Here is an 18350-nt window from a genome sequence, read left to right on the forward strand (position 1 = left end):
CTTGGAAACAAATGATTTGTAAATATTATGTGGGGATTCCGACACTAACTTATATGATATTTTGTGCAATCATACTCATCACAAAAAAAAGGATTTTGTTATATTTTTAATAACTTTTTTCATAATTGTTACCCTAAAGTATTAGGTTTTATAATCTTTATGTAAATACAACTGATTAAAATTAGAGTTTAGATACTCATGGTGGAGATGAGTGTTGCATTTGCTTTAATATATGCATAATAGTGGTACATATTTGTGGGCTACATGTGACATTTCGATATACAATGTGTAATGATCAAATCAGGGTATTTAGGATATGCATCACCTGAAACATTTGTCATTTCTTTGTGTTGGGAACATTACAAATCTACTCCTGTAGTTATTTTGAAATATAAATTATTGTTAACTCTAGTCACCTTATTATGCTATATTGAGCACTAGATCTTATTCCTTCTTATTTAATTTATTTATTTATTTATTCATTCATTCATTCATTCATTCATTCATTCATTTATTTTGAGATGGAGTCTTGCTCTGTTGCCCAGGCTGGAGTGTAGTGACAGGATCTCAGCTCTCTGCAACCTCCACCCCCACCCCTGGGTTTGAGCAATTCTCCTGTCTCAGCCTCACAAGTAGCTGGGACTACAGGTGCATGCCACCATGCCCAGGTAATTTTTGTATTTTTAGTAGAGACGGGGTTTTACCATATTGATCGGGCTGGTCTCAAACTACTGAACTCAGGTGATCCACCGCCTCGGCCTCCCAAAGCACTGGGATTATAGTCGTGAGCCACTGTGCCCAGCCTCTCATTTTATTTTTGTATGCATTAACTACCTTCTCTTTATTAACCCCTTCTCATTGCCCTTGCCAGCCTCTGGAAACCATCATTCTGCTCTCTACCTCCATGGGATTAATTTTTTTTTTCTTTTTTAGCTCTACATAGGAGTGATAACATGCAATATTTGTCTTTCTGTGCCTTACTTATTTCACCTAAGATAGTGTCCTCCATTTTTATACAGGTTGTTGCAAATGACAGGATTTCATTCTTTCTATGGCTCAGTAGTACTCTATTGTGTATATGTACCACATTTTCTTTATCTGTTCTTCTGCTGATGGACACTTAGGTTGATTCCATATCTTGGCTATTGTGAATAGTGCTGCAATAAACATGAAAGTGCAAATACCTCTTTGATATACTGATTTCCTTCTTTTGGATATATGCCCAGCAGTGGGATTGCTGGATCATATGGTAGTTGTATTTTTAGTTTTTTGAGGCAGGGTCTCACTCTGTGGCCCAGGCTGGAGTGCAATGGCATGATCATGGCTCACTGCAGCCTCAACCTCCTAGGCCTAAGTGATCCTCCTACCTCAGTCTCCCAAGTAGCTGGGACTACAGGCATGCACTACTATGTCTGGTTAATTTTTAAATTTTTTGCAGAGATGGGATTCCACTATGTTGCCCAGACTAGTCTCGATCTCCTGAGCACAAGCAATCCTGCCTCAGCCTCCCAGAGTGCTAGGATTATAGGTACAAGCCACCATGTCCAGCACATTTTTAGTGTTTTGAGGAACTTCCTTGCTATTTTCTATAGTGTCTGTACTAATTTACCTTCCCACCAGCGGTGTACAGGCATTCCTTTTTGTTGTCATCCTTGTCACCATTTGTTATTTTTTATTTTTTTGATAAAAGCTGTTTAACTGGAGTGACATGACATCTCATTGTGGTTTTGATTTGCACTAGACCTCTACCTTTCACTGTATAGAAAAATCAAATCAAAATGTATTAAAGACTTAAATGTAAGCTGAAGTTATAAAACTGCTAGAAGAAAACATTAGTGAAATACTTCAGGACATTGGTCTGGGCAAAGATTTCTTGAGTAAGACCTCAAAAGCACAGGCTACCAAAGCAAAAATGAACAAATGGGATCACATTGAGCTAAAAAGCTTCTGCATGGCAAAGGAAACCATCAACAAAGTGAAGATACAGCTTACAGACTGGGAGAAAATATTTGCAAACTATTCCACTGTTGAGGGATAACCAAAATATATAAGGAACTCAAACAATTCAATAGCAAAAAAACAAAAATACAATGTGAAAATGGGCAGAAGACCTGAATAGGCATTTCTTGAAAGAAGACATACAAATGTCTAATAGGTATATGAAAAAAATTGCTCAACATCACTAATCATCAGAAAGATGAGCATTTTAATACCAAGTCATTGAAAATAACATCCATTAAAGAGTGTTGTGTTAGCAGATGACAATTATTTTCTATAGCAGTTTTAAATTTTTTTTTTTTGAGACGGAGTCTCGCTCTGTCGCCCAGGCTGGAGTTCAGTGGCACCATCTCGGCTCACTGCAAGCTCCGCCTCCCGGGTTCACGCCATTCTCCTGCCTCAGCCTCCCGAGTAGCTGGGACTACATGCGCCCGCCACCTCGCCCGGCTAGTTTTTTGTATTTTTTAGTAGAGACGGGGTTTCACCGTGTTAGCCAGGATGGTCTCGATCTCCTGACCTCGTGATCCGCCCGTCTCGGCCTCCCAAAGTGCTGGGATTACAGGCTTGAGCCACCGTGCCCGGCAGCAGTTTTAAATTTTAAGACGATTTAGAATGTATTATGTCTCTTGTTAGGAACCATAACTTCCTAAACGCTGACCTTTCAGATAAGACATCAGATACAGAAGAAGAGGAAGGATTTGAGGCCGGTTATCTGTCAGGAATTTGGGGATTGAAGGTGTTCTTAAATGTCCATGCTAATTAATAGCTTTAACAATTATTAGATAGAGGTAGGATCAAATTAAATATTTCTTTAGGTATTTTGTATTTTATTGTATGTCCTTTACTAAAGTGATAGGGATATACTTACTGGTTATGAAAAATAATGATTTGAAATTAGTAGAGAAGATTTAGTGTATTTAGCACTAACTTTTTTTTTTTTTTTTTTTTTTTTTGAGACGGAGTCTGGCTCTGTCGTCCGGGCTGGAGTGCAGTGGCCGGATCTCAGCTCACTGCAAGCTCCGCCTCCCGGGTTCACGCCATTCTCCTGCCTCAGCCTCCCGAGTAGCTGGGACTACAGGCGCCCGCCACCTCGCCTGGCTAGTTTTTTTTTTTTTTGTATTTTTTTAGTAGAGACGGGGTTTCACCGTGTTAGCCAGGATGGTCTCGATCTCCTGACCTCGTGATCCACCCGTCTCGGCCTCCCAAAGTGCTGGGATTACAGGCTTGAGCCACCGCGCCCGGCCAGCACTAACATTTTAACTACCCTTTCCTGCACTCACCCCAAAGATCCACATAACCCCTTAAAGTTATCCTTTGTGGTATTATCTACACCACAATAAAATAATCCATCTTTCTTAATAATGTGGGTATTTCCTAAATTTTCACTCCTGAATATCTTTGGGACTCATAATTGGTATAATCGGAGAGAGCTTGCTGTGCCACTTAACCTGTTCCTGTTTAGGCTATCCCTGAATGATTACATTGCCTTTGAGGACTATCCACTCTTAGTGTTTAATCATACTGCATAGTGGCTCTGGTTTTCTATTGGAATAGTTATTAGAGAAGCTGGTATAAAGGGATATCATGTTTTTCTGAACCTAATAGAATTTAACTTAATGCTTGGTTATGCATTAAAACCACTACCATATCACCTAATATTTCCCTTGTGATCTCTGAAGGACCTGTGGTATGGATGCCAAACAATATATAGATGTCTGCATCCCAATTTACATGTTGTAGTGATCCACACTAAGTATTGGAAATTTTGGTGTATGTTGCATTGCATTGTTCTTTTGTATATGCATAATATGATAGGATGTTTGATTTCTTCATAAGAAATATTTTTAAATCTCAGCTGGGCATGGTGGCTCACACCTGTAATCCCAGTACTTTGGGAGGCCAAGGCGGGTAGATCACGAGATCAAGAGATTGAGACCATCCTGGCTAACACGGGTGAAACCCTGCCTCTACTAAAAATTACAAAAAAATTAGCTGGGCGTGGTGGCGGGCGCCTATAATCCCAGCTACTCAGGAGGCTGAGGGAGGAGAATGGTGTGAAACCGGGAGGCGGAGCTTGCAGTGAGCTGAGATTGCGCCACTGCACTCCAGCCTGGGTGACAGAGCAAGACTGTCTCAAAAAAAAAAAATATTTTTAAATCTCTAGGAATATATGAGACATTGTCATAAAAGCATCAGAACCTGTTAATAGAGCACTGTAATTGAAATGAAACTGAAAGTTTTAATTCTATATGTAAATCTGTGACTAAGTCTCCTATATTTCTCTACCCAGATAAGATTTTGGTATAAGTAGAGGTTTTAACCGTCAGATATGAATTAAAAATAACGGATATATAATATATACAGTTGTTTAAGTCTTCAGAAGAATGTTTGCTTTATTAATATACATAAGCTAGGTATTTTGTCATGGAAAACCTTTTTAAAAACATTAAAGGAAAATTTAAAGGAACCCCTAAAAGATTACAAATAGACTTTTTATATTAGTTGAAGAATAAAAAGATCAATAAAAGACAAGGAAGAAGTAATAAAGAAAAAAAACAATAAATAGCACAAAATAAGATGGTAGAATTAAAATCAAATGTATGAATAGTTTCCCTAAGTATAAATTGGCAGAACTTACAACTTAAATGACAGAGGTGATCAGATCTTATTTTTTCAGTTTTTCATTGAGGTGATCTTTTTAAGAGCATTACGTAAAATACATCAAAATAGGTTGAGAGAAAGTAAAGCATGGAAAAGATACACTAGGCAAATGTTCAGAGAAGAGCAAATAGAAACATGTTGATGATAAGGAAAATATGCACACCAAAACTAAAAACATTTTTAGTTCTAAAGAGGGTCATCGTAATGAGAAAAAGAAAATTCACCAAAAAGACAAGACTTCTCTGACATATGTATACATATACATGTATGTATGTATGTAATTGATAAAATTACAAGGAGAAAGTTAATTATAAATGTTAGTACAACATTTTAATGGGATAAAGAAGTTTTGAATTAGAAGATACAGAATATTTGAATAACACAAATGAAATTAGTCCCTTACCTCATACTATACAAAAATATAAATGCAAATTGGAATGAAAACCTGAATGGGAAAAGCAAAAAGCGAAAAAGCTTTTAACTTTTAGAGCTGTGTATACATAAATAACATATTATCTTTTGTTTTATTACAGTGTATGCTACCCTCAATTTTGGCAGTAAGACACAGCAAACATTTGGTAGTCAAACAGAGTGTACTTCCTCAAACAGTCAAAATCTAAGTCCAGGAGCCTACATCCTTCCATCCTATCCTCTCTCATCACCTCGAACTAGTCCAAAGCATACATCTCTTATTATATCTCCAAAGAAGTCTCAAGATAATTCTGTTAATTTCTCAAATTCCTGGCCTCTTAAAAGCTTCGAAGGACTGTCAAAGCGAAGTCCACAGAAGAAGCTTGTCAGCCAAAAATCGTCTGATCCTACAAGTAGAAATGATGGTAAAAGTCAATACTTTGTTCAAATTTATTTGTGTTTGAATTAGTACTTTGAAGTTAATGCATAGGGCTGTTAGATCTTTAAAAGCTAGTAAATAACATTTTATCTGTCTGAATTTAGTAAATATTTAGGAAAATATTTAATAGTGTGTTAAATGGATCAAATGTATAAAATTCAGTTGAAATTCTCATTTCTTACATTGCCACTTCAGAATCCTTTTTGGAACCAGGAAAATACTGATACTTTTGTTTGTTTGTTTGTTTGTCTGTAAATAGAGATGGGGTCCTACTATGTTAACCAGGCTGTTCTCAAACTCCTGATCTCAAGTGATTCTCCCATCCCGTCCTCCCAAAGTGCTGGGATTACAGGCTTGAGCCACTGTGCTGGGCCAGAAAATAGTAATGTTTTATAATGAACATGAATAGCTAATATTGTTTGAGAACCTACTAACAACTTTACAAATATAAGTAATAATGTTTTATAATGAACATGAACAGCATATATTCTTTGAGAACCTACTAACAGCTTTACAAATATAAAATGTCATTCATATGCTTATTGCAATTAATGCCTGGTATCCATTTATTCAATATTTATTGAATTTTTATTGTATGTTAAAATTAATTTGAAACTTTTTTTTTTGAGATTGAGTTTTGCTCTTGTTGCCCACACTGGCAACCTCTACCTCCCGGGTTCAAGCGATTCTCCTGCCTCAGCCTCCTGAGTAGCTGGGATTACAGGCATGCGCCACCACACCTGACTAATTTTGTATTTTTAGTAGAGATGGTGTTTCTCCATGTTGGTGAGGCTGGTCTCAAACTTCCGACCTCAGGTGATCCGCCCGCCTCAGTCTCCAAAGTGCTGGGATTACAGGCCTGAGTTACCGTGCTCGGCTGAAACATTTTTTATTATTTGTTATAAACTAAAATACTCTTTCTTAACAATAACCCAGTCCAAAAATCATGAAATTAGCATATGTAAGTTCATTCAGGACACATTCAGTCTTAAAATAAAAAGTTGACTGAGCCTAGTGGGTCATGCCTGTAATCCCAGCACTTTAGGAGGCCGAGGTAGTTGGAGATGAGTTTAAAGATGTTTCACCTTTAAACTATCCTACAAGTCCAGTGTTCAATTTATCGCATATTCAGTCAATTTTATTACTTTCTTTTAGGGCTATACTTTGATTCTCTTCTATTAATTCCTTTCTGTATTTGTTTATTGTACAAGATCAAATATTATATCAGAAGCTGAGGCTTTATGCAGCCTGTTCTCCCCAGTGGCCAGCTATAATGTGCTTTTTTAAATTTTATTTTAAAACATTGTATTTTAAACATTTGTGACTGTAACTCCTTCTTCTCTAACATTAAAAAAAGAAAAAGAAAAAGTAAAATATCTATTTTTCATGCAGGAGAAAATTCTCAAGAAAAACCTCCAGTTCAGCTTACACCTGCCTTGGTGAGATCGCCATCTTCCCGACGAGGCCTAAATGGAACAAAGCCTGTTCCTCCCATACCAAGGGGAATAAGCCTTTTGCCTGATAAAGCTGATTTAACCACAGTGGGACACAAAAAGAAAGAGCCTGATGATATTTGGAAGTGTGAAAAAGATAGTCTTCCAGTTGATCTTTCAGAATTAAATTTCAAGGATAAAGATTTGGATCAAGAAGAGGTTAGAACCAAATATTTTTAATGACTTAAAAATATTTGCAATTTTCTATGTTATAGTTGCTATTTAAGGAAAAATCAAGTTCTTTTTATCCTGTAATATCTTATTTCTAAAATATGTTATTTCTAAAAATATGTTCATTATAGAAAATGTGGAAAATACCATGAATTATTAGAAAGGGAATTTATCACGCCAGTTCCCACTACCCAGAATAATTTACTGTTAACTCAACTGTATTTTCTTCAAGTAGTTTTTCTATGCATACATTATTCCTTTCTAAATTGAAAGTATGAATAATAATATATCAATACACTCATGCACTGACCCCTTCCAATGAACAATTTGTCATATTTGTTTCCTTTATTAAGGAAATGAAACATAGCATAGTTATCTCCCCAGTTCAACATCTCTTCCTTCTTCACCAGAAGCAATTACTATTATCATTTATTTATGTTTTATGTATTTTTGTACTTTTTATATTAATATTATTTTGTGTATTAATTTACTTATGGTGTATTTATACCATTGATTTTAGCTTATGATCAGTCTTTTGCAGTTGCAAACAGTGAACTGCAATGAACATATTTGAACCTGTCCTTTGTGCATATGTGCAAGCTTATCTTTATGAAATTGAGATCATATTGTACACTCATCTTTGAATCCTAGATCACTTTGTGCTGTAAAAATGTGTTACCAATATGATAACTGTACATAATAACTATGTCAGAGAAGGAATGTGGTTGCTGTATTACTTTGGTTTCAGAGTACTATTTCCATAAATGCCTCCTTTTTATCATTTCAGTTTGCCTCAGGTCAGGTTAAAAAAAAGTTTTATATTAAATATATAAATGCAAATAATGATGATATTTTACGGTCTTGTTTTAGTCTGTTTTTAAGGTATAAGCATCAATCATGTAATGATAATTTGCTCAATAAAATAGTTAATATTACTGTATATTCATTTTTAAAGTATGTCTTTATGTTAAACACATGTAAAACTAACCTATAAAGTACCAAAGTTGGTTGTTAATGATTTAATCACTCCAACTTCTAACTGCTTGTGAAATCTTTCCTTTTTTTTTTCCCCAACACATTTGTATTTTAGCAGTGCTAGGAAGGGAATTCATTTGAAGGGAAGACACATATAGAAAAGACATTTTCCTATATAACTTATAAATTTCACCTGATCATACATAATGTTGCTTTGTTTTTATAATAACTTAAAAATAGTTCTTTTTTTAGTGGGTAATTGAAAGGTGAGTTTCTTTTATGTAATTATTAGTAAATACAGGAGGATACCATTGCTTTTAGATATTCAGCTTTTCACGCTTTTAATAGAGAAGTGGCCCTACTACTGAATCAACTAGTATAGTTGTTGAAAATTACTTATTCTCCCTTATAGTTGCTAATATGACACTTCTTATTTATTATTTTGAATGAGTCACTGTTTATATTCTTTGGTGTGAGTTGACTTTTAGCAAAGGCATAAGTGCTTAATGTGTTTAATAATGTATCAAACACTTTCATTTTCATTAATTCATTTAATCTTTACAGTAACTCCTTGAGTTAATAAGCAAGTCAACATCTGTTTTGTTTTTTGTTTGTGTGTGTGTTTGTTTTTACAGAAGGGGCTCAGTGATGTTATCTGTCTTGCTCAGGGTCAGAAAGTAAGTGGCAGGACTAGGATTCAAGCCTTGTTCACCTACCCTTATGTTCATTATGTTTTTCACTGTACTACACTGCCCTAAATCCATTAAAGGGGCTTTTTATTGAATTTGCCTTCCAACTATGAAGACTTAAGATATTTATGGATGTTTGCATTAATTGAAAACAGATACTTTCATTAAATGATTAATCTTATGAATCAAATGTAAACAAAGCAGTTTATGTATGTTTCTGTGTTCCTTAATTTGTTCAAAGTTTTATTGCTAGCCTTACTATATTTTGCCATAACAATTTCTACTCTGGATTTCTTTCTTTCTTTTTTTTTTTTTTTAAAGACAGAGTCTCGCTCTGTTGCCCAGGCTGGAGTGCAGTGGTGCAATCTCGGCTCATTGCAACCTCTGACTCCCGGGTTCAAGTGATTCTCGTGCCTCAGCCTCACAAATAGCTGAGACTGCAAGTGCCCACCCCCTCGCCCAGCTGCATTTCTAAAAATATTTGGCTTCAGAAGTTACGTACAATGATCTGTAATTTTAATACTTGCAAGTTTGATGTAAATGTCAAATTTTTGAAAATTGATTTTCATTAATCACCTCCCAGAGCTAGCTTCTAAGCCACATCAGCAAACCAGATGTACCTCTGTGACATCAACTCTGATATCTACCATCTGATTCAATGATTCATTTATTAAATAATTGAATTAATGCAATATATTTAGTCATTATGCCCGGTGCTGAAGATACCATGATGAACAATAGCTGAGATTCTTCCTCTCAAGGAGCTTCCAACCTAGTAGGTTTTTTATAAATACCCAAGTGATAAAATCCGTGTATTTATACTATATTCATATATAGAAACATTCATTTTTTTTTAGTACGGGATTGGGAAGTGGTTAGCTAGGTATAGCCAATGGAGTATAAAATTTAAGGATAACTTGTACCAATATAAGGAATTTATGTTATAAAGTTTATTGTTTTCATTTTTTCTTAGATGCATAGCTCTCTTAGGTCCCTTCGTAATAGTGCAGCTAAGAAAAGAGCAAAACTAAGTGGCAGTACTTCAGATCTTGAAAGCCCTGATTCTGCAGTGAAGCTCGACTTGACGATGGACTCCCCGTCTCGGTCTTCCTCACCAAACATCAGTTCTTACAGTGAAAGTGGAGTCTACAGCCAAGAATCATTGACTTCTTCTCTGTCTACAACTCCCCAGGGGAAGAGAATAATGTATTTTATTTTTTGACATGATAAATGAATGCTCCTCTGTAATTAGTGATTTAGAGCCCTAATATCATATTTGTAAAAACTTAAAACCATTTATGTTTTAGTTTTTAAATGTTAAAATATATTTAAAAGACATTGGAAATGTTTACAGATATTACCTTGTTTGGCTTTGGTTTCTGGTGTGAGTGGAAAGAGAACACAACCCCAACTGTAAACCAGAACACCTAAATTAGTATAAACCCTGTTCCTAAAGCCCTAGTTGTTCTCTCTAAGATTTATCCTAACGTTTTTTGTCCTTTAGCTCTTTTCTGGATTATTGACTCTTTTGCCAATTGATCTATAGCTAATATTAATTACTGCTTTCATTTTAAGCTCAGTACCAGTTTCCTCTAATTTATGAATAAGTTTCACCCAGCTATTTTCTTATGTCTTATTTCCATTATCTTGTAGAAGCTCAGAATTTCATTTCATACCATAGCTCTCATAGCCTTGTTAGGAGTCTCCCTACAGCAATAGTGCTGGACTTAAAGTTCGGGCCACCCCCTGTCAATCGAAAATTGTTTTTCAGCATAGCAGTTGGACTAACTTTTTCAGATTACTTCTATTACCTCTAAGTCTTAAACCTTAACCTCACTTAACTGATAAGTGATCTCAAACTGCTTTCTGGGCATCTCTGTGACTCTACTGTAGGATTTTGGGAATCCCTTCCTCTTTTATTTTGGACAAAAACCTGGTAATAGAATTGATAGGGCACAGAGTAGATGTATATTTAACTTTTTAAGTAACTGCTAAACAGTTTTCCAAAATGATTGTGTAACTTTATACTCCTACCAGCTACGTGTGAGAGTTATACTTGTTTTACATTCTTGCTAACATTTGGTGGTGTCAGTCTTAAATTTTTTTCCTTTGTTTTCATCCTGAACCAGAAGTAAATATTTAAAATTAAAATTAATTTCACTTTAGTGAATTGGAATTTCTTTCTTTTTTTTTTTTTTTTTTTTGAGACGGAGTCTAGCTCTGTCGCCCAGGCTGGAGTGCAGTGGCCGGATCTCAGCTCACTGCAAGCTCCGCCTCTCGGGTTCACGCCATTCTCCTGCCTCAGCCTCCCGAGTAGCTGGGACAACAGGCGCCCGCCACCTCGCCCGGCTAGTTTTTTGTATTTTTTAGTAGAGACGAGGTTTCACCGTGTTAGCCAGGATGGTCTCGATCTCCTGACCTCGTGATCCGCCCGTCTCGGCCTCCCAAAGTGCTGGGATTACAGGCTTGAGCCACCGCGCCCGGCCGTGAATTGGAATTTCTAAGAAATATAGGTAAATAGAGATTGCATAATCAAAGGAGAGGTAGTGTTCTAAATAGATCATAATGTTTTATTCCAGCAGTTCATAGAATTAAACTGAATTCTTGTGTTCCATTCTTAGAAGTTTGTCTCAGCCCATTATTTTTTCCTATACATTTTTAACTTAAATAGCAGTTTGTTTTGTACTTGGAAATTTTATCTTCCAACAGTTCCTTTGTTGTAATTACCTAGGTAGAATAATACATATATTGACAAAATGAATTTGGAATAACAGCATGGTCTGGTGTTTATATTAAGTTATAAAACAAAATATATTTTTAGCTTTTAGAGCTAAAGTCCTTTTATGATCTTCCATGAAGATGAAAATTTATGTTATATAATCCTACAGTTGCAAGGTTGTGTAAATTGAAGAAGAAAAGTTCATTTTATATGATTTGAATATATGATGTCCTATATTTTCTCACTGAGTTATCTTCTTCAGATACTGAATTCTGTGAGAAGGTAGTTCAGCACACCCTCATTTATGGACTGAATTGCCTTTAACAAATTTAAGATTTCCACATTTAAGATTAGTGGCTTTAGAACCATTATACTTATCCAGCTTGCATCCTGCCTTAAGATTCATGGCCAAAGAAAGCCACTACTACCTGATTTACACAATTTGTCCTTAGGTGGGTTGGGGAGGAAAAATTGTTGAAAACCACTCTCCTAGAGACTGAAATTTCTTCTTTCATCCAAGTTAACTACACTTAATATAAATGTAGATTTATAGTAATCTATTCTAGAGAAATTGCTCTTTCAAAATATTTAACAACGATTTTTCACTAGGTCCACTCACAAATATATTTCTATCTATTTACTAAGAATTGTACTTCTTTGCAAAATCTCTTCTTTTTAATATTCATTACTAACTTATTGACATTATAACACTTACTGATTTAAAACAGTTCCCTTAAACTCAGATTTAACAGTCTTCAGTTGGCTCTCTTAATGAAACAAGGCCTATAGGTCTTTATAATGTCAGGAAAGTACAGCAAAGAATAGTTTAAGAAGAAAGTGGCATTTGCCAAACTCACTCGTTGCTGATCTCTTATTTATAATACAGCCAAGTCTCTATTAATTTATGTTATCCTATATGAGGATAGATAGTAGTTATTAGATAATTAAGAATGATTTGATTTGTTATTTTTATTTATTTACTTATTTTTGAGACAGGGTCTCACTGTGTCACCTAGGCTGGAGGGTAGTAAGTCAGTCTCAGCTCACTGCAACCCCTGCCTCCTGGGCTCAGGTGATCCTCGGCCTCTGTAATAGCTGGGACTACAGGTGTGCACCACCATGCCTGGTTAATTTTTTAGTTTTTTTGTAGAGATGAAATTTTGCCATGGTGCGTAGGCTGGCCTCAAACTTCCTGGGCTCAAGTGATCTTCCTGCCTTGGCCTCCCAAAATGCTAGGATTACAGGCATGAGCCACCACACTTGGCCTTGATTTGGTTTTAGAATGGATTCTTGGATCAGTTTTTTTTTTTTTTTTTTCCTTAGGGATTATACAGTATAAGTCAGAGAGTCATTTTCTGTGGCAATCCTTTCATGAGTAATTAAGAATTGACCGTATGTTAAAAAGGTTGGCAGTCCAAAAGATGAATTAAGAATAATATATATATATACATGTATGTGTGTGTATATATATATACTGTTAGCCATATGTTTTCAAGTGTCATTGCTCCATTATTATCTAAAAGTTCTGTGAGTTAATAAGGAGAATAGAGAATATGTGATGTGAGTGTTGAACAGCACTAAATCTTAATGTTTATTGAAATTACTTTGTTTCATTGTAGGTCAGACATATTTCCAACATTTGGGTCAAAACCTTTTCCAACAAGACTTTCTTCTGCGAAGAAAAAAATTTCTCATATTGCTGAACAAAGCCCCAGTGCAGGTATTCTATGTCTGTTTATAAACATAATTTATAAAAAGTATGATTTTCAAATGATGTAAAAAATGATAGCAAGTGCATTTCAGATTTCATGTTGTTGTGGATACCAGTTAAGACTAATCATTTTTTTTTTACTCCTTAAAAGGTCCTTTTGACAAGAATATGATATTGTTTTGGAAGAAAAAAATATTTATTTACCTGAATCACTGATCTCTTTTACAGCTCGTTGGCATACCTATGGCTGGCTCCTACCCCCAGATTTTTTATGTAGTTGGTGTGGAGTGTTACTTAGTTGGTGTTGGCTGTCAGAGTTTTGAAAACTCCTCAGATGATTCTAATGTGCAGCATAGTTTGGGAACCACTGGACATCCCGAAAGACAATTTTCTTTAAAAACAATATTTAACTATTAGCAGTAGTTAAATTCATGTGTATCTTGTGTTAAGAATTTTTGTGAACTAAGCCTGTAAGTCTCTAGTTTTATAACATCACTTCTCAGAAAATAGATTTAGTAATTAGTCAATTAGAAAAAGATTTACACTATGATCTATTTAGGGTGAGAACTGCATGTGATTCTTAGGATTAGTGAAACTACATTGAATTGTGAATAAATTGTAACAAATTGGGATATGATGTTAAGTTTCACGTGATCTAATGTAAAAGTCCTAACAACTTTAAGGCTGCTTTACATTATAATTACCTTCCTAAAAAACTGTATATGTATTTGATTATTTGCTAAGATTTTAAATTTCTTGCTCTTAAATGTGTCTTAATCTCAACCCCTCTTTTTAATCCCCACTACCATGGCTTTAGTACACACTTTTCCTTATTTATTACCTACTTAGCCTCCTAAGTTTTCTCCCAGCTTCGATTTCACTCACTTTGACACTGTTCCCCACAGTGCAAATCTGACTATATTGGCCAGCCTGAATTCATTCTGGACATCCTTTCATGATCTGGTCCCTGCCTACCTCTCCAGCCTCATTTTTCACTGCCCTCTTTGTATCTTGTATTTTCCCTGTTTGTGTCCAGCTGAATCAGACCACCATCAGTACAATTTCCTATCTCTTTGCAATTGCACATACTGTTTTTTCTGGATGAAATCTAGAATCCATACCATACCCTATTTAGCTGTGAAAACAGCTCAGTTTCTCTGGGAAACTTTCCCTAATTCACAAACAAAATTATTACCTCTTTTGTTATACCATTACGTCTTGCACTGGCACCTTTTTTAATGATACTACCATTGCTTTACTTTTCTTCAACTCTCAGATTCTTGATCCTCGAAGATTATTTCCCACTGATTACCTACCAAGGCTTATCATAATTGGGAATGTGTGACTTAACCAGGCGTGTTTCGTATACTGGCTTGCATAAAACTAGCGTTAACAAAGAGATAGCTGCACTTCTACGCATGCAAAGACAGTATATACGTGCTTTGGAGTCCAAAAGATGAGCTGACACCCTAGTTTGATGTTTAATAATAGTATTCATACCTTACACAAGTTACTTAACTGCTTTGGAACTTTGTTCCCTCATCTAACAACATAAACCTTGAGAAGGGTAGTGAAAATCTAAGTTCGTGACATATATAAAGCAGCTAGTGCATAGTAGGCACTCAATATGTATTTGTCCTCTAAGGGGAGAGAGTGACCCAAAGAAATACATAAACTTATCCTTAATCCTTTTTCAGGCTGAACTTCCTAATCTATAATTTTTCAAGTATTTCTATAAAATCGAGGAGATATCTGATTTTTAGGTCATATCTACTTTGTAAAAATGGAACCCACTTTTGGAAGAATATCTTTGGAAATGGAAAATAATAGATTTTTAAAACCTGAATTTGAGTTCCCTTGTGACCCTAGTCGTGTGACCTTGGGAGTCATTTAAGTTTTAGCGGTGTGATTGATCTCGTAATAGTATAATACATACTTATATATGCAATATTTAGTGTTTTCCAAAGTTGCCTAATCTTTTTTTTTTTTGAGTTGGAGTCTCTCTCTGTCACAGAGGCTAGAGTACAGTGGCGTAATCTCGGCTCATTGCAAGCTCTGCCTCCCGGATTCACGCCATTCTCCTTCCTCAGCCTGCCAAGTAGCTGGGACTACAGGTGCCTGCCACCATGCCTGGCTAATTTTTTGTATTTTTCGTAGAGACAGTTTCACCGTGTTAGCCAGAATGGTCGTGATCCGCTGGGCTCAGCCTCCCAAGAAAGTTTCCTAATTTTAGGAATCACCCTTGAGTGCATGTAACATCTGTTGATTCTGGGGCGTCATCTTATGCCTCATGAATTCATCTTTCTGGTTAGAAATCTGTGTTTTTAACAAGTAAATTAGGTATTTCTAGGATCAAGTTATAGAAATACTACTGTTATTGAATTCACTATATTAAATTTAACCTTTTCTCAAAATAAGTTGCTAATGTTTTGGATTTTATATATTTGGGTTTGCTTTGCTTTCAGTAAATAAGTGATTCCCACAAATTTATTGTGGTTTAATTGGTAAAACATAAAAATGATAATGCTCAGAATAAAGACTATTGGACAATAAACACAAAAATAACAATTATTTTAAAATTCCACCTATAGTCTGCCACTACCTATTAAAGCACATTGTGGTAAATTTTCTGAATGATGTTATAATAAACTTCTTCTAGTGTATTAAATTAGTTTTGCCTATTAATAGAAAACATTTCCACCCAAAGCCAGTATGTTTATGGGTCTTTTTTTATGAATTAACTGTCAAGACTAAGAATTTATAAAGATATGTGTGTTACTTCCACAAATTCTCTATGATTTAATATCAGATATTCTTGAAACTTTTATCTATGAACTTACTTAGTGCCCTTTATTCTACAGTCCTTTCTAGCCCCGTTTCCCTAGCTACCTCCTCTTCCCACCTTCCTGTTTTTATTCAAATACAACATTATTTTTTAAAAGTATATTTCACTGGGCACAGTGGCTCACACCTCTAATCCCAGCACTTTGGGAGGCTGAGGCACGTCAATCACTTGAGGCCAAGAGTTTGGGACCAGCCTGGGCAACATAGCAAAACCCCATCTCTATCAAGAAAATTAAAAAATAGCTGGGAATGGTGGTGTGCGCCTGTAGTCCCAGCTATTCAGGAGGCTGAGGCAGGAGAATTGCTTGAGCCCAGGAGGCTGAGGCTGCAGAGAGCCAAGACAGCGCCACTGTACTCCAGCCTGGATGACAGAGCAAGAGCCTGTCTCAAAAAAAAAAAAAAAAAAATTATATATATACACACACACACACACACACACACACACACACATATATACACACATCATTATTTCTTAATGGTTTACATTGGAGCTACATATGAAAATGGACAATGACTCAAATATATAATGCCTAGGATTTTGCATTTAGTATATGTTTTATGGTTGTAATCGCTGCAGAGTATTCATAAAGAGTGATTAGTTTAAACATTCAAATGTAAATTAAAATTTTTGTTATTCAGTAGAAGAAGCCTACATTAAGGTTTTGCTTTTTTTTTTTTTTTTTTTAAATTACAGATATAATAACGTGGGTACTTAAAATGTGTTAGGCACTGTGCTGAACCCTTTACATATATTTTCTTCATTTCATCCTAACAACAGTTGTAGAAGAGGTACTGTTGTCTGTGTTTCACAAGTAAGGTTAAGTGACTTGTCCAGGTCTTCTCAGCAGTTTGAGTCGCAGTGCTATAATTTAAAGCCAGGAAACATGATTCCAGATACTGAGCTCTGTATCCCTATGTAGTTTACTGTCTCATCAGTGAAGCCAGTATAGAAGGTTAAATTTCATGGTGACTTACCTTTTAAGATTGAATATCTCTAAATCAGAATCTTCCCTAAGCATACCAATAAAGAAAAATTACTGAGTCTTCTCAGTTTTCAGATTTTTCATTTTTCATGGGAATAGGAGAAAAGAGAGAAATGGGGAAATAGGTAGCTCTTAGGTCACATTTTTAAAATTCTGGATTAAAAAAAATTTGTTTTTAGTGTAAAGTTAAAGGTGTCCATTAAAAAAAAAATACTTGTCAGGCCAGGCACAGTGGCTCACACCTATAATTCTAGGACTTTAGTAGGCTGAGATGGGCCGATCACTTGAGCTCAGGAGTTCGAGACCGGTCTGAGCAACATGGCAAGACCGTATGTCTACAAAAAATACAAAAATAAGTTGGAGGTGGTGGCATGCACCTTTGGTCCCAGCTACTAGGGAGGCAGAGGTAGGAGGATTGCTTGAGCCTGGGAGGCAGAGGTTACAATGATCTGGGATTTTGCCACTGCACTCCAGCCCAGGGAGACCTTGTCTTAAAAGAAAAAAGAAGGGCCGGGCGCGGTGGCTCAAGCCTGTAATCCCAGCACTTTGGGAGGCCGAGACGGGCAGATCACGAGGTCAGGAGATCGAGACCATCCTGGCTAACACGGTGAAACCCCGTCTCTACTAAAAAATACAAAAAACTAGCCGGGCGAGGTGGCGGGCGCCTGTAGTCCCAGCTACTCGGGAGGCTGAGGCAGGAGAATGGTGGGAACCCGGGAGGCGGAGCTTGCAGTGAGCTGAGATCCGGCCACAGCACTCCAGCCTGGGCGACAGAGCAAGACTCCGTCTCAAAAAAAAAAAAAAAAGAAAAAAAAAGAAAAAAGAAGCCGGGTGCTGTGGCTTACGCCTATAATCCTGGCACTTTGGGAGGCCAAGGCGGATGGATCACAAGGTCAGGAGTTCGAGACCAACCTGACCAACATGGTGAAACACCATGCTGGGATTACAGGCGTGAGCCACTGCGCCCGGCCTACACCAGTGAATTTTTTAATTTTAATTTTTGATGGAGGCAGGGGCTTGCTTTGTTGTCCAGTCTGGCCTTGAACTCCTGGGCTCAAAGAATTCTTCTGCCTCGGCCTCCTAAAGTGCTGGGATTACAGATGTGATTCACCATACCTGGCCTAATTATAATTTTAAAGCCTATTTTATGAAATGTTGTAGTATAGTGTATAATAAATGTTCTTAACTGCTAAGAACAAGGACAGGGAAAAGTATTATATAATTTAAAATAGGATAAAACTTCAAAAAGTACTATA

At 36.1% G+C, this 18350-nt stretch overlaps 1 protein-coding gene across 2 annotated transcripts in view; it reads left to right on the top strand.

Moving 5' to 3' along the window:
- Positions 1-18350, top strand: part of TOGARAM1 (TOG array regulator of axonemal microtubules 1) — a 115450-nt gene that overhangs the window by 35770 nt on the left and 61330 nt on the right. For both annotated transcript variants that reach the window (XM_025392846.1, XM_025392847.1), the window contains exons 4-7: positions 5193-5495; positions 6902-7161; positions 9811-10043; positions 13176-13276. In XM_025392846.1, the coding sequence (XP_025248631.1) occupies positions 5193-5495; positions 6902-7161; positions 9811-10043; positions 13176-13276 (897 nt within the window). The remainder of the gene's footprint in view (positions 1-5192; positions 5496-6901; positions 7162-9810; positions 10044-13175; positions 13277-18350) is intronic.

The sequence above is a fragment of the Theropithecus gelada genome, chromosome 7b (genome assembly GCF_003255815.1).
Source record: "Theropithecus gelada isolate Dixy chromosome 7b, Tgel_1.0, whole genome shotgun sequence".
NCBI classification, from domain to species: domain Eukaryota; kingdom Metazoa; phylum Chordata; class Mammalia; order Primates; family Cercopithecidae; genus Theropithecus; species Theropithecus gelada.